The following is a 16,591-nucleotide window of genomic DNA, read 5'->3' on the forward strand; positions in this document are numbered from 1 at the left end:
GTCTAAAAAATGTAAAAAACCTAACTCATAAACAAATAACCATAGTTTAGTTTACAAATAAACTAAACTACGTATATATATTAAGGGGATATAAACTAATGTGAAATAAATTAGTTAATTGGTATCTGGTGAGGCGAGTTCTTCTCTGAACCCACACAATATTGGGTTAACAATCAACAAAAGAAATGTCTCTAAAAGAACCAATCTTTTTATAGAAGAGTTGGTAGAGAAAAACTTGCCTTATTCTTCACAAAAACACATTTTGTTTATCCCCAAATTTAAAGGAATGCCACCAATTTTAATTTAATTCTATACACATTCTTTGTGCTTTCAATTCTTTTTCTCCCCTTTAAAAGAGCCTACAAATCCACCAAACCTCATAAATCCACACTTCATCATTTCTCCTTTTACTTCCCTGGCCTCCCCTTGGAGGCTTTGTTTCTAATTTATCTCAATAAACCAACCCCATTAATTAATTTCTTTCTTTTTCTTTTCATCTCTTATAAATTTCAATGAGTTCTGTTTTCAAACAACTTATTCTTCTTACCTTGCTATTAGTAGCATTGGTTGCTGTTGACGCCAAGTTGCTCGCCGGGCCGATCTCGCCGGACCCCTTTCTAAATGTCAATTTAGGGAAGGACATTAAACATAGAAAGGAAACAGTGTTTAATGTGCTGAGTTTTGGTGCCAAACCTGATGGCAAAACAGACAACAGTGAGGTGATTGATTATTCAGAATGTTTTTGCTGTTGTTTTTATGAACTAATGATTTTTTTTGTTGTTTTTGTAGAGTTTTATGAAGACATGGGTAGCAGCATGTCACTCCAAGGGAGCTGCAAGAGTTGTTATTCCTCGTGGTACTTTTTTGATCAATCAAATTGCATTTGCTGGGCCATGTGCTTCTACAAGTCCTATCATCGTTCAAATTGATGCAACGTTGAAAGGAGGCGTCGACATTAGCAATTACTTCTCGGATGAATGGATATTGTTTGAGAAGATCAATGGTTTGATTGTCACTGGCAGAGGTGCTTTAGATGGACAAGGTAGTGCTGTTTGGGAATACAATGATTGTGGTATGAATCCTAATTGCCAGAAACTCCCTGTTGTAAGTACTTACCCTTTCATCACATTAATGATTTTTCGGGTGGTTTTTTATTTATTTATTTTTTTGCCACGATATGGTTGTCTCTTTAACATCGGCTGGATGTGAATACGAAGTTACTATATCAGTTTGTATCTTTTATATCCAACCGTATAAAGCTGACAGTCACATTATGGTTCCTATAATTTGTTTCCAACTTCGAGTTCACGTTCTTTTTTTTCCTTCTCATAGAATTTAAAACTCAATAACATCACACATGGGCTTGTGAAAGGCATTAGTTCCGTCAACAGCAAAGGGTTTCATATGTTCGTCACGAACTGTGAGAATGTTAGGCTAAGAAAACTGCACTTAACAGCCCCAGAAGACAGTCCAAACACTGATGGCATACATCTCAGCCGCTCCAACAATATCAAAATATCGAGATCTGTCATTGCCACCGGTGACGATTGCATCTCTCTCGGTCGAGGATCAATGAATGTCGCCATCAACAAAATCACCTGCGGTCCAGGACACGGTATCAGGTAACTCCCACATCTCAAAAACTTGTTCAGCTACGGAAATGCTTCTGCTTTCTGCTTTTGCCCTGTTTAATTTATGGTGTCTACTATGGCAGTGTGGGTAGCCTCGGAAAGTACCCAAACGAGGAGGACGTACGCGGTATTGTCGTGAAGAACTGCACATTACTAAGCACGGACAATGGACTTAGAATCAAAACATGGCCAGATTCACCCCCAAGTGCTGCATCAGGCATACTATTCCAAGACATCAATATGGTCAATGTCAAGAATCCCATCCTCATAGACCAAGAATACAGCTGCTCAAAAACCAATTGCCAAAGACCGGTTCGTTTTTGTTTTTCGTCTTCGATTTCTGAATATATATATATATTTCCCAACTCATTATGTACTAACTAACGTAATGTTGTTGTTTAACCGTTTACTCAACACAGCCATCACGAGTGAAAATCAGTGATGTTCATTACATAAATGTGAAAGGATCATCAATCTCTCCAGTAGCAGTTCAACTGAAGTGCAGTAAGCAATTCCCTTGTCAAAACATCGAGATGTTTAATATAAATTTGAAATATAGTGGCCCTCCAAATAAAGAATTACCATTTAGTGCTAAATGTAGCAATGCAAAAGTAGGTTACAGAGGCCTTCAATTTCCACCTCCTTGCAAATGATCATCATCTTCAAGCTGCAGCTGAAGTTTGTTTGTTTTTTTTTGATAATTTTTTTTCTTTTTTTTTTTTTTTGGGTCCTTTTTATGTATCGATGAAGCTTAATCTGTAACCTTGCAAGATTCATGAAGCATGTTACAATGGTTTGATGCTTCTCAATTTAATTTAAATGCAAAAAAATATTTTGAAAATCATCTCTCTTTTGAAGTATATTAATTAATTTTATTGTTTCTTATACTGAATAATCTACAAAACCAAAAGTTGTATTTGCGTATCTGTTAGTTTTTATTGTTATATTGTCGTCATTACTTTGATTTTAAACACAGATATAAAAAATATGTAGTGAAGTTATGTGTTTGTTTCTAATTTATACTACACTATTAACTCTATTGATATGCCATCAACTTTATTATAATTTAAATTCAATAAAAATACAATTTAAAACGTGATTATAGAATCGTGAAACAACTATAAAAAGTTTCTTAGTTCAAGAAATCGTTAAAAGACATGGTGCAAAAATCACTTTGTGGAAACAATTATACTATCAAACTTTTATTGTAAAAATTAAGTCTTCGAAGTTATACAAGTGTTTGAAAAAGTGAAACTCTTACCGTCTTACGAATGTAAAAGAATATGCCTCTTCTTTTTTTCTTTTTCCGAAACTGAAAATTTTTAATTAACAAAGTTTATGACAATTTTTGCGATATCAATTTAGGAAGATGATTAACGATCTAAATAATTAAGAAGTTTTTGCAAAAATAAAAAAAAAATAACAAACCATTTATCATTTATAAAATAAAGAGTAGTTATAATTCGTTGCAATTTTAAGAATATTTATTAAATATATAATAATATTTTTTTAAATTACAAATATTACATAATTTATCGGGATAGATTTTTATTGCTGGTAGATACAGTCTACCGATAAATATTTGCAACACTTCTATCATTTATTCATTTATAGACTTTAACATATTTTGTTATATTTGTAACTTTTAAAAATATTACTATTTTCTTAATTATTTTGAATATAATTGTGATATTTAGAAAGACAAAATTTATTAAACTTGATATTATTCATACGTTATTATATGAAGTGTAAATATTTTATTATTGTATGAAGTGTAAATATTTTGTAAAATATTTTATAAGTATAAAAAAAGTAAAGAGACATTTTAAACTATAGGTTAGTGAACCAAAATACTAACGAAGTATTAGACTTGTAGAATCTAATAATTTTTTTTTTTTTGTATATACATAGCATATTTGCTATTTTCAATAATTTTTCAAAAGTAAAGAGGTTTTCATTTTTTTTTATTTTTTTGAAAAAAGAGGAGGTTTTTTGTATATGAAATTTATGACAATTTCTGAATGTTTTCAAATTTTCACATTGATTATAACAGAAATTTTGAGGAACTAAATTATACCACATTATAATTGAGTCTCTCCCAAATGATCATTCCCTTCTTTCTTCCCCTTTACAAGAAATCCCCACGTTTATGGTATAACAAAAATTATACATAATGTACGTCTAGTTTTCTTTAAATATCGGATTAGAGGATATAAATTATGATTCCCAAACACAATTTTAATCCATTGTCTAAATTGTTTTTTCTATAAACAATGAAATGTATTGAAATATAAATTTTAATACAATTATAAAAATTTAAACAATTACATTTGTAATGGTTGAAAAGTTCATAAATTGGAAGAAACTTAAAAATAAACGAATTTGAGTCAAAAATAAATAATGGAGAGATTGTACTAAAAATTAAAGTCAAATATGTAAGGAAAACGGCTCAAAAAAACTCAATTAAAGAGATTAAAAACGAAAAATTAAATTAAATACGACCTTAATTGAATTAGTTATGATAAATCGAGGAAGGAAAAAAAGACAGACCTAACTCCAATTAATTAATCGTACTTACTTCAGTTAAAATAATTAACCCCCAAATTCATGAAATTATAAATTGTCAATCTACGCCATTTTAGTGCAGTCGAGAATTTCATTAACGTCATGAAGCTAATTTCATCACTTTCATTATTCTCTTCTCTTCTGGCCATTACTTTATCTGCCGCCGATGGATTTGATATAGCTCTTCCGCCGTCCTACCCGGCGGAGCCCCCCGTGGGAGATCCTTGGAGTGGATTGCGTGTTTTTGATGTAAATGATTATGGGGGAGTTGCTGATGGGAAGACGAACAACAGCTTGGTAATTTCGTTTCCTCTCGGCTCTCTTTTTTTTCTTTTAAATTATGGTGATTAATTTATGAACAATTTCTATTTACCTTTTTTGGAAAGTACTATTCCAAATGAGTTATTTGAACTAAAATATTTATAAAATATATCTCCAAAACTTCTATATTATCTATATCTTAATAGACACAAATTTTGTTATTAATTTATTTATAAATGTGTGAGAAATTTTGTTATTTAGAATAAACTTCATTTGAAAATTGAAAAATATTAGTATTTTATTTCTAATTAAGAGTGGAGTTTCAACTTGCAATCTTTAAGTTAATTGAACCAAATAAGTTTGACTTTAGAAGTAACGTAGAAAACTGATTGTGGGATTAAGGAATAAATTGTACCAAACTAATTAATGTATAAGTCAAAAGTGTCCCTAAAAAATCTAAAATGAAACAAGAATTAAGTTAAAAAGATCAAGTAAAAATTTGAAATAAAAGATTGTTATTAGAAAAAAATAATTATAAAAAATAGAGAGAAAATTAAATTTTAAAAACTAAAAAAAATAAATAAAATAGTTAGAATAGGGATAACTGCTAAGGACTATATTAATGTAGTTATTATGTTTATAAATAGATATATTTAAAGGGAAAAAAGAGTTAGAAATAACCCATCAACTTGTGATTGAAATATATATGAATATAATTAAATTTGATTGATGAACACAAGTTATATACAAAAAGTAATGAAATTGAAAGTTGATAGGCATTGATGGCGGCGTGGGAAGATGCATGTTATCACCAAGGAGGGTCGATGCTGTTAATACCGGAGGGGAATTACTTCGTTGACCAAGTTACATTTTCAGGGCCATGTTTCAATGACCTCTCTCCTAAAGTCCTCATTTTAGGCACTTTGATTGCTCCCACCAATCTCACCGCCGACGTTTGGATCCACTTCGATTCCCTCCGCCGCCTCTCCCTCACTGCCGGCCACTTATCCACCCTCGACGGCCGGGGCGCCCAAACCTGGTCCTCCGGTTCCCGCTGTCGTCATGCAATGACTTGTGCCATGTTTGCCATTGTAAGTGTGTGTGTAAACATTGCTATTAAAAAATTATGTACTAATTAATACACAACTCAAATTTTAAGTGTTCATAACGGTGCAGTCTTTGAAGCTAAGCAATGTGTTGAATGGGACAGTGAGTAGTATAAACCTAGTGGACAGCAAGGCGTTTCATGTCTCCATCCATCAGTGTGACAATATTCATCTTTCTGGATTCAATATCACAGCTCCTTGGTATAGTCAAAACACTGATGGATTCCATATCAGCCAATCTACCAACATCAGCATCACAAACTCAAAAATCGGTGTTGGTGATGATTGTGTTTCCATTGGACCTGGTAGCGTGAACGTGTTGGTTTCTAATGTTACATGTGGCCCAGGACATGGAATCAGGTATATATATACCTATTAAATGTAAGAGTAGAAGTTTTTAAAATTATTGAAATTTGAAAGTATTATATATTCATGTAATGCAGTATCGGGAGTTTAGGGAGGTACAAAATGGAGAATGATGTGAGAGGAATATGGGTGGAGAATTGTACCATAAGTGGGACTCAAAATGGAGTGAGGGTAAAAACATGGCCAGGAGATCATGCTAGCAATGCTACCAATTTGACATTTCAAAACATTGTGATGATCAATGTCTCAAATCCCATTATCATAGATCAACAATATTGTCCTAACAGTTCTTGTGACTCACGAGAGGTAGATAGTTATATAATTTGTATTTATCTCACTACTTTAAACTACTACTTATACATATACTCCCGATTCAATTTTGAATTTAATTATGTAAACAGTTTTCAAAATTGTCTCAAGTACCTAATCACGTTTGTTAGTCTTTACTACTTCTATTGCTGAGTTTTTTTTTTTTTATTTATTTATTATTATTACTATTACATTTTTATAATATTTTTAAAAGTCATATCCAAGTTTTTTTCTTCTTATTTACTAAAAATTTAAATATATTTTTAAAATAGATGAAAACTATGATAAATAAATGGAAAGAATATAGTCATCAATTTGGTAGACTGAAAATTTAAAACAAAAATGTTAACAAATAAAGCCTTAATTTGTGAAATGTTCCTTTGGATAATTTATCCTAAATTATGAGCATGTTAGGTTAGTAATTTGATAAAAAGTAAAACATCTTAAAAATAAATAAATACTTTTTATTGCTTTAAACATTTAAAAATGGTAACAAACAATGAACAAGTTAAAAATGTTTAAAACTGTAGTTCACACGATAAAAAGTTAAAAAGTCATTATAGAAAAACAATTGAAGAATTTGATTATTAAGAAAGAATAAATGAAAACAACATTTTTGGGAAAACATTATGAAGGGTATGTTTTTTTCTTCAAAACTACTTACAAACTCTCTCTTGTTTATTTGATGAACAGTCATCAAGTGTGAAGCTGAGTGATATCAACATAAGAAATATAAGTGGAACTTACAACTCTGAGTTTGCAATTAACATGAAGTGCAGCTCAACCAAGGCATGTGAGAACATTCGTCTTTCTTACATTAATCTCACTTCCATTAATCACCAATCGGATGATGATGAAGATGAAGAAGAAGGTGATGTAACTGGCAACTTCAATTTCAAGGGTGCTCTCAATTCTTTCACCATTTTTAATTCAACATTTTAGCCTTCATTCACTCAATTACATTACCCATTACCATTAGGGGCTTATTCAATTATTTTCATCTAATTATAACCCCTCCAAACCAAGTTAAGGTGAGTTAAGGTTACATTTTTGGCTATATTTTGTATTATATTATTGTATTTCCAAAAATGTTAAATTTGCATGAAATACAAAATGAGATTATAAGAGGAATAAGAGCTATGAGTCTTTCAGTTTTATCTTCTTCCTCTCTAATTTTGTCGAATTTATGTAATTTATAATTGATTCTCTAATTAAAATCAAGGTATTGCGTCAACGTTCAAACTATTGATGATGTTAAATAAAATAATTTATTGTCTTTAGATTAGGCTTCACTAATATACATGGTCAAAAGTAACCACTATGATTTTGTTGTGCAATTAGTTTATGAAAGCAACGATGTAAAGTAGTTGTTAGGTTGAGAAATTGAATTGAAAATCTTGAAAATATATATTTTATGGAAGCGAAAATTGAAAATCTACCGTTTGCATTCAATAGGTATGGTAATTAAACCATTCTCCATATTTTTGGTATGGTAAATTATACTAAAAGTATGTTTGAAAAGGGTAACAATTAATACACTATTGAAAGAATTAAAAGTTATAAAAAAAAAATAGAAAAAGAAATAGATAAATAAGAAGAGAAAGTAAAAGTGAAAAATATGAGACGAATAAAAGAGAGAAATGAATGATACATTTAATTGAAAATGACAAAAATAAAATATTATTGATAGCTAAGTAATAAATATTTCAATTACAAAAATTATGCTTTTTAATAAAAGAAAAAGGAACTAATAAAATATTATTTTAGGTTATTTACCTAAAAGAAAAAAAAGAAAGAAAAAAGAACCGATGAACTAAATATTGACCGGCAGGGAGTCAAGGTCGGTAAAGCTTGAAAGCACCAGAGAGAGCTCAGATTCACGAGAGTCTCTTTGGAGCAACCCTGCTTTGCGCTGCCGTCGTCGGATCTATCATCTCCTCTCCTTTTCCGGTTTAGGTACGTTTTTTAAAAGGGTAGATCCCTTTTTAATTTTTGATTTTATTCTTTATCTGGGGATTTCAATTCAACAAGCCATGAATTCTAATTTCGGGAAGAATTTCGACTTTGATCTGGGACTCGGATCTTCTGGCTCCAAATCACTCAACGATCAGAAAAACAAAACCCCATCCTATTCATCTTACACTCCCTCTGCTTCCTCCTACTCTTCTACCCCCACGAGGCCCGCCTGGCAGCCTAACAAGCCCTCCTGGACGCATCAGCCCGCCATGAATCAGGCTGCTCGTCCTAACTTGTCCAATTCCCCTGCTTCCATGGTTGGTGATATATTTGGGAAGACCTGGGGTTCCAAGGCAACTTCCGCTTCCACGACGGGTATTGGAATTGCTGAAAAGAATCCGAATCTGTTCGGCGATTTGGTCGGTTCTGCCTTGGGATCGGGTAAGAGCAATTCTAATACTCCATTGAAGAATGTGGGTCCGGCTTCGGTGTCTTCCGGTGCCGCATTGAATAGAAATTCGTTTTCGATGGGAAATATGAACGATTCCTTGCCTAAATCCAGTAGTAATCCGAGTAAAAATAGTGGAAATTGGAGTTTTGAGAATCTTAGCAATTACAATAACGGGAAAAGTAATCAGAGTAATACCACCAATATCAAGACTCCCAATCTCGGAGGTCCAAGCATGAGTTCAACCATCGGCGGTGGTAAGACAAGCTCTACCAAAGATCCCTTTGGTTCTTTAGTTGACTTTGGATCTAAATCATCTGGGAATCTGAATTCAACTACTAAGAATCAAAATATCAAATCAAGCGAGGACTCATTTGGGGATTTCCAGAATGCTTCTAATCCAAGCGCTACGACATTTCCTTCAAGCAGATCAAGCACCAATGGAGTTGATTTCAAGGGATCGAGTTTTAATTCTGGCATAAACATGGGTGATTTTGGAATGCCTACCAATTTTCATTCCAAGGTTCAAGATACTGTTCAGACCACAGCCAGTGATCCACTTGATATGTTGTTTAGCTCATCCAAAGCCCCAGCTGAAGGTCCTCCCTTGGCATCTGGCACACCTGGAGCATCCCAATCATTGGATGCCGATGATTGGGGATTGGATTCGGACTTTGGGGGAGGTGGTCATGACGTGGGTGGTTCAACAACTGAGATTGAAGGACTTCCACCACCTCCCGCAGGGGTGACAGCTTCTTCTGCAAAGAACAAGGGAGTTGATGTCTACAGGCAGGGGCAATATGCCGATGCTATTAAGTGGCTTTCTTGGGCTGTCATTCTTTTTGAGAAAACTGGTAACAGTGCTGCCATAGTTGAAGTTTTGTCGACCCGAGCTTCGTGCTACAAAGAAGTTGGGGAATATAAGAAAGCTGTGGTTGATTGTACAATGGTAAAAAATTCAAATTCTCTTGTAATTAAATATTTGCTAATGCACCCTTTGTCTCACTCCTCTTAGGTCCAGGTACCATATTAGCTTTGAAATCTATTAACTTGGGAACTATGTTTGTATCAACAAACTTGAATTCATGGTCCAAATAATAGTAGCATTAGGTGGTAGGAAGTTTGGAGTAGTCCTTTGTTTGCTTGCAGCAATCATGACTTGGTTCTTATAAAAGGGGGAAAAATGTAACAGGTTTTTCTTTGGTGGGTCTCGGTATTCATTGGTGTTAGCAACCATGTTGTGACTCAAGTTTTCACTTTTGTAGAGATTGTTTGATGGAGGAAGGGGGAAAAACTGGGTGCTGATGTTTTATAGCATGGTTAGCTGACTGGAGTAGTTAGCAAATAACTCTTAGATTATTGGTGTCCATTGTTTGGTTTTTCCTTTAGATAAAATTATTCTACCTAGTCTCATGTCCTCTGTCATTCCACCCACCCCCTAAAGAGGGAAATATTTGTAACTGTAGAGCACTTGTAGGAAGCCTTATCCTGCTGTGCTGTGCAGGTATTGGATCAGGACGATGCAAATGTTGCTGTTCTCGTTCAGCGTGCACTTCTATATGAAAGTATGGAGAAGTACAAACTTGGAGCCGAAGACCTGAGGGCTGTCCTGAAGATCGATCCAGGTAACAGAGTTGCAAGAAGCACAATTCACCGGTTGACTAAGATGGCAGAGTAAAGGTTCTTATCACAATTTTGTCTGATGAAATTTCTTGAATATAGAATCACACTGGTTTCTCTCATGCTATCTAAATGTGGTGGTGGAATGACCATTTTTTGATTACATGGTTTTGTTTTGTATGTGTGCCCCCGTCCCTTGTGATGCTTTCAAAATACATTACGTACTTGTATTGTTTATGACACAAAGAAAAAAAAATCTGTGTTCTTGTACGATGGCCATGAAAATTCAATATATTCAATTGCTTTTCATATCCTTTTTGCTGTTGTTTGAATTGGGCCGCTTTAGATGGCTGTTAACATCAGATAAAAAGAGAGTTATGTTAGTAATGAAAACATGTTCAAATTTTAACACAATTTTAGGATTCTTTGATTAATTGAGCTATAACAGGACTTGGATACTATTTGGTTAATAGAGTTTATGATGCTGTTTAGGAGATTTGATCTTGGTGGTTGGTAGCTTGGTGGTCATTGGAGGTCTTCAATGAACAAGAACTATTGAGGATCTAAAATCTGAAACAAAGACTTTTATCAACTGCAAGACCAAATCTCCCAAACAAGGTTATAACTACATTAACCTTAACCCATCAAATAGTCAGGTTTTCTTTTCATGTATAATGTATATGGGGATACATAAGATGGCTAATGGCTTTATGCTCTTATTTTAAACAAAGGCATCAGCCATCTTATTTAATTTATTCAAGGAAAAGAAAAAACAAAGTGAGGAGAATGGATTCTTCTTTAGTCTATTCCAGCCAAGGTTCTCCTTTGATAGAAGGAATATTGTTTCTTTTGATTCAAGTGAAGGACATTTCACTTGAACTTGAATTTTTTGAGGTATTTTTTGAGATAGAGGTGGAAACTAAGGATTTGGTTAGGACATCAAATTGTGTTTCTTATTGCTTTTTCTTTCTCTTGGTTGTCGATTTCTATAGCACAAGTATTTTAACTTTACTTTTTGTTAGCAAGGGTCTATTATTGAGGACTGGCATTGATATATAATGGATACATAGATCTAAATTTTTTTTAAAAAGTTCCTCAACAACTTATATGACTTATTAAAACAGTTAAGAGTTCATATTTGAAATCTTATAAATGATGATATCTAAATCTTTTACTAATATATAGTTGTAGTTCATGCTTAATTGATAACAACATTCTGGGTTGGAAGGCGTCATTGCAAACAGTAATATTTGTGATAATCAAAGTACAGTCTACCTCTCAAATTCTAACAAAACATATCAGACATCAAATATCAATTTTGTTCCAGAATAAATAGAGAACGAAGAAATTGAAGTGCTGAAGATCCTTCTTTTGTGTTTTCTAAAATTTGAAGAGAAAAAAAAAAGGGAAATAGAAGGAAGATATTTTATCCATAACAAACACCCATAGTTGAAATTACACAAAATTTTCTCCCTTCTTTTCAATTACAATACCACTTTCTCAAACTCTTTTATCAATTTTTTTATTCGTTAATATCGATATATCTTCTATGTTTCTAAAATATAAAAATAAACATAGTTAAATTGACATATATACATATTAATGAATAACAACCAAGAAAGCACAAAGCATTCAGAAAATAAGGGCCGAAATGAGTAAAGGGACTGTGGTAAAGTTGTAATTAGGGACCAAAAATAGAGGAAATTTGGGGGTTATCCTTTGCATCATAGCATTTAAATTTGCGTTACAATTCTTAATTGTATATACAAATTAATTAAATTAATCAAACATCAATTAAAGCGTTACCCCTTACTTAAAAATAAATAAATCAGTTCCATAAATAGAACGTTACCCTTAATTATGGAATAAAGTGAAAACTGGACAATCGTTCGGCCCATGGGCTCCGCCCAATACATCCCACCGAAGGGGGAAAAAAAATTCCTTTTTAATAGCTTCAAAATAAATAAAACTTTTACTTCTCTCAACTCTTACTTTAAGTTCGAATAAGTTTTCAAAAATTTTAACCTTAAACGTTAAACATATTGTAATATTAACTTCCCGTTCCGTAGTTTAAAAAAAAAGTAAAAAAATTTGGAGCACGAATTTCTTCAAGAATGATTTTAATTACGTTTGAACTAATTTCAATTGAGTAGATTTTAAAAAATGATTTAATAGTTAATTTGTGTTGTTGATCATAATTGATATTCAATTAAACCGTGATCGAATCAACCAATTAGTCGATCCAGTAAAAGTTCAAACTGACTCTACCCATTATATGAGTATAAACCGTCTAGTTTGAATCAGTTTAAATCTTTAAAATTATTTTTAAAAAATGTTCTCTGACGAATACCAACTGATTGCTTTTGATTCTATTGGTTTTGGTTGGTTGGATCAGTTTATCATACTCACTTTTATGTCGTCAACAACAAAACTTTATTTTATACTACATTTTAATAGATGCTTTTTTCATATAAACGTAGGATGTATGCAAACTATTTTGGCTTTTTGATTGAGTACTTAGATATTTTATATCAATTGAGTTATATTTACGTTGACACGAAGTTACACAATTAATGTGAACTTGAAACAAATAATTTTCAGTTGAAGAGATGACTTTATTGAAAAATGTTACAAAGACCGAATGAGATAAAGAGCAAAGGTAAGCAGGAAATAGGGAAAAAAGAAGGATGGAAAGAAAGGACAAATGTAAATTAAAGGAAGGAAGAATGATCGTGAATAAAGGATCAAATGAAACGGCAATTAAACAGAGTAATTTAGGATATAAGGACGTGAGAAGAACATGAATTACCAAGCAAATGAAAGTTACTAATGATCAAGATGAAATTTCCAATAATTTACAATTTGAACCAATATACTTAATTACTTAGTATATATATCTTTTGTTAAGTGGTTAGATATTTATACCCATATTTATTTTCTGACTATCAAATATTCTTCACATTTTTATCCAATATTGTTGAATTAAATAACAACAACAAAAATACAAAAAAAAAGTAGTTAATATATGTTCTTAAAACTTCACTAAATCAATTCTAAACTTCATTATATTTTTCAATATTTAAGAAATTTGTTCTTTCAAACATTGATTTTCAATCATTTATTTGAATGACTAAATAAAAATTTAAATTAAATACTAAAGCTGATGAAAAAAATAATAAAACTCAATTAATTATAACTTTTTAAATTAATTAATAAACACTAATATCAAAAAAATGAATATTTAGCATATTTTATGTCAAAGGACAATAATGTTTTTTTTTTTTTAATTCAATAAAGATAAAAAATTAGAAAAAGAAAAGGGAAAAAAAAACGGACAAATTTTAAAAATAAAGAAAGAAAAGAAAGAAAAAAAGAAAAAATGGTAAAAAAATCAGATGAGTATTTGTCAGATTGTTGGTAACTTCCTTTTACGTTATAACCGTCATCTCCTCTTTTCTTCTATTATAAATCTCTCTTTCCTTTCACTTTCATTTTCATTCTTCTCTTCGCCACACTCCTCCTTTTCTCAATTTCTTATTCTTTTTGTTCTCTCTCCTCTTTCACTTCAACCACCCACCATGTGCGGCGGAGCTATCATCTCCGATTACGTCGAACCAAACCCCGTTGTCGTCGACAACCTCCTTTGGCCTGACCTCGACACCACCTTCTCCGACCTCCTCGGTCTTGACCTCATCACCCAGACCCAAAACTACCCCTTCAACAACACTACTTCTCCCAATGTTGTCGACAATAATATTCCCAAACAACTCTCTCAAGGTACACTACTCTGATTCTGAACTCCCCTCCCCTCCCCCTCCTTAATTACTTTCTAAAATCCATTTTTCATTTAATTGATTATTCAACCTCTAACTTGTAGTGAAACTATTGTAGAAGAACTCAAAAAGTTGAACTTATTAATTTTAAGGATGCATAAACTTTGTAGGAATTAACTTAATTAACAAATAAAATATGTATGTGTGTGTGTGTGTGTGTGTGTGTGTCTGTATATCTTCAATACTGTTTAGCTAAATTTTGTTATAATGAAAATTTATAGAAGGTCTCGCAGGCATAAATCAATAACAATTGGAAAAGAAATGACTTTAGGAGTTTGAGCCATCTTTTACTATGTTAAATCAATGACAAGCCCAAAACTATATATCATCTGGTTGACAAATCAATAGTTTAATGAAAAAAGTGACTCTTTCACATCAATTGAGTTTTAAAAAATGAGAAAAAATTTAAGATTCTATTTTGTTTTTTTTCTAGAATTAAGCTTATAATTCTCTCAATTTTTTACAACAAGATTTGTATATTAAAATGAAAGCGTTATAACCAAATTTCAGAAAACAAAAATAAGCTTTTGAGAAACTGAGGTGAATGGATTGTTTAATTGCAAGCTTAAAGAAAAAGTAAACTTAGTAGTTCGTGTGTTTTGTTTTGTGATGAGAAATGATAGTAAACTAGTAGTAATTGGGTATTGTTAATGTTAAATGTTTTTAGTGAAAAAAGAGAAAGTAGAAGGGAATGAAGTAGGAAGAGGTGAAATGAAGAAGCCTCAAAAGGTTAGAAAAAGCAAATACAGAGGGATCAGGCAGCGTCCATGGGGAAAATGGGCCGCCGAGATTCGAGACCCACGAAAGGGCCTACGTGTTTGGCTTGGCACCTACAACACTCCTGAAGAAGCTGCTCGAGCCTATGATCAAGCCGCCATAAGAATCAGAGGTAAAAAGGCCAAACTCAACTTCCCGCCCCCACTCCCATCACCACCATTGTTATCAGTACCGTTATCTCTACCACCCTCACCGCCACAACAACAGCTCCCGACCACCTCCACCCCCATTGATGTCGAACTCAAACACCAAATCTCAACCTTGGAATCATTCCTCGGTCTCGACCCCTCGCCACCAGTCGAACCCACAGCAGACCTTTGGTGGGTTGATGACCTTCTCGCATGTCAACAACAAAACCTCCAACTCTAATTTCAAATACCCAAAATAAAACATTAATACTTACCTCATCATCTTTACAAGTAAGTAAGAATCTTTTATTAACACCGTTAAAAATTTGATAAGTTGAAATTTGAACAGGTGCAATCAGTTTGAAGATTTTTACTTATAATCATTTAGTAGGAGGTAAGTATATTGTTTAGTCTTTTTTTAAATCCCAACTTTTGTTAATATATAAGGAAGAGATTTAGTTCTTCCTTTGAAGTTGGGTTTTGGGTCTATATTTTGGTTTAATTATAATATAGTAAAGTGTGTTTATCACCTTTGTGTATTGTGGAATCATACAAAAGTTTATATAAATAATGTTTAAGCATTTTGGGTATGTTTCTGTGATGTGTTGTCGTTATTAGCGTTAGATTTTGAAAATGATTTAATAATTTGATAATGACCCAAAAGCAAAAACAAATAGATTATATATATACATATATTAACCCAATTAATTAACAATGATTGGATTTATGTATATCAACATTTATATATTAGTAATGTTTAATAATGTAAATGCAAGTGGGGGATGGATTTATAATTTGGTTCATGAACCTCACCACCATTACGTCACACCAGCAGCTGCTTGAGGATTTAATTAATTAATTAACCTAATCTTTTTGCCTCACTTAAAAAGGAGATTACGATTAGAAAATTCATGAAAGTGACAAATTTCTATTAGCTGTATTCCCTTATGAATAATGTCAAACTATAAATAGTGATTTTATTGAAAAAAATTTAGAATATTTTCCGAGTTAGGTTTTGATTCAACATTGATAGTAGTTTGGAGTTTGAGATTTGATCGTCCGATTTTCAAATTAAAAATTAAATTGGCACACACAAAAGAGAAAAAAATATACTTCTATTCCATATAATTTAACTTTGGTTGATTCAATTTGATTATGGGAATATCAACCTTACCTTATGCCAATTCAATGTATATATATTATGGTATATTTTATATTTTATACTTCATTTATGCGTTTGGTTATTCAACTTTTTCTTCTGTTGGTGCTTTAATAGTTGTGATTAAGGTCTTATAAATTGTTTAGCCAAAATTTATTTGACCAACTATATTCTTTTTCAAAAAAATATATTTTTTAAAGAAATATTTCAAGTCAACATACTGATATTATAAACTGGGACCATAATATAGTAAATTTTATCAAGGTCTATGAACGACATAGACTATATTGCAAATATTATTGGTCTATCCATAACAATAGAAGTATATAGTTGATAGTCTTTGTTAAATTTACAATTTTTTTAAATATAGCTATATTTTTAAAGGAAATGATTGAAAATAACAAATTTGACAAAATATTTACTAGCAAACTT

The 16,591-nt window shown here is 32.0% G+C and overlaps 4 protein-coding genes across 6 annotated transcripts; all 4 read left to right on the forward strand.

Annotated features, from left to right (window-relative positions):
* Positions 1–366: 366 nt before the first annotated feature.
* On the forward strand, positions 367–2,475 carry LOC101212922 (exopolygalacturonase). Its single transcript, XM_004134446.3, has 5 exons — positions 367–719; positions 790–1,104; positions 1,333–1,622; positions 1,715–1,943; positions 2,051–2,475. Exons 1-5 carry the CDS (start codon positions 513–515, stop codon positions 2,282–2,284), a joined length of 1,275 nt encoding a protein of 424 aa, XP_004134494.1. The 5' UTR covers positions 367–512; the 3' UTR covers positions 2,285–2,475.
* A 1,816-nt stretch (positions 2,476–4,291) lies between these two features.
* Positions 4,292–7,395, forward strand: LOC101213162 (exopolygalacturonase). The gene is made up of 5 exons (XM_004134447.2): positions 4,292–4,493; positions 5,234–5,548; positions 5,634–5,923; positions 6,007–6,235; positions 6,932–7,395. The coding sequence occupies exons 1-5, from the start codon at positions 4,299–4,301 to the stop codon at positions 7,178–7,180; spliced, it is 1,278 nt and encodes a 425-aa protein (XP_004134495.1). The 5' UTR covers positions 4,292–4,298; the 3' UTR covers positions 7,181–7,395.
* A 563-nt stretch (positions 7,396–7,958) lies between these two features.
* LOC101207802 (LIM domain-containing protein A) lies at positions 7,959–11,273 on the forward strand. 3 transcript variants are annotated; one of them, XM_031882882.1, is made up of 3 exons: positions 7,959–9,591; positions 10,147–10,322; positions 10,755–11,273. In XM_031882882.1, exons 1-2 carry the CDS (start codon positions 8,272–8,274, stop codon positions 10,318–10,320), a joined length of 1,494 nt encoding a protein of 497 aa, XP_031738742.1. In that variant the 5' UTR covers positions 7,959–8,271; the 3' UTR covers positions 10,321–10,322; positions 10,755–11,273. The 3 variants fall into 3 exon arrangements, with proteins under 3 accessions (XP_031738742.1, XP_031738743.1, XP_004134227.1); XM_031882883.1 differs by lacking the exon at positions 10,755–11,273 and having other exon boundaries at positions 7,959–8,194; positions 8,350–9,591; positions 10,147–10,575; XM_004134179.3 differs by lacking the exon at positions 10,755–11,273 and having other exon boundaries at positions 10,147–10,575.
* Positions 11,274–13,734: 2,461 nt separating this feature from the next.
* LOC101208045 (ethylene-responsive transcription factor RAP2-3) lies at positions 13,735–15,590 on the forward strand. Its single transcript, XM_004134180.3, has 2 exons — positions 13,735–14,039; positions 14,763–15,590. Exons 1-2 carry the CDS (start codon positions 13,841–13,843, stop codon positions 15,239–15,241), a joined length of 678 nt encoding a protein of 225 aa, XP_004134228.1. The 5' UTR covers positions 13,735–13,840; the 3' UTR covers positions 15,242–15,590.
* Positions 15,591–16,591: the final 1,001 nt, after the last annotated feature.

The sequence above is a fragment of the Cucumis sativus genome, chromosome 3, assembly GCF_000004075.3.
Source record: "Cucumis sativus cultivar 9930 chromosome 3, Cucumber_9930_V3, whole genome shotgun sequence".
In the NCBI taxonomy this organism is placed as follows: Eukaryota; Viridiplantae; Streptophyta; class Magnoliopsida; order Cucurbitales; family Cucurbitaceae; genus Cucumis; species Cucumis sativus.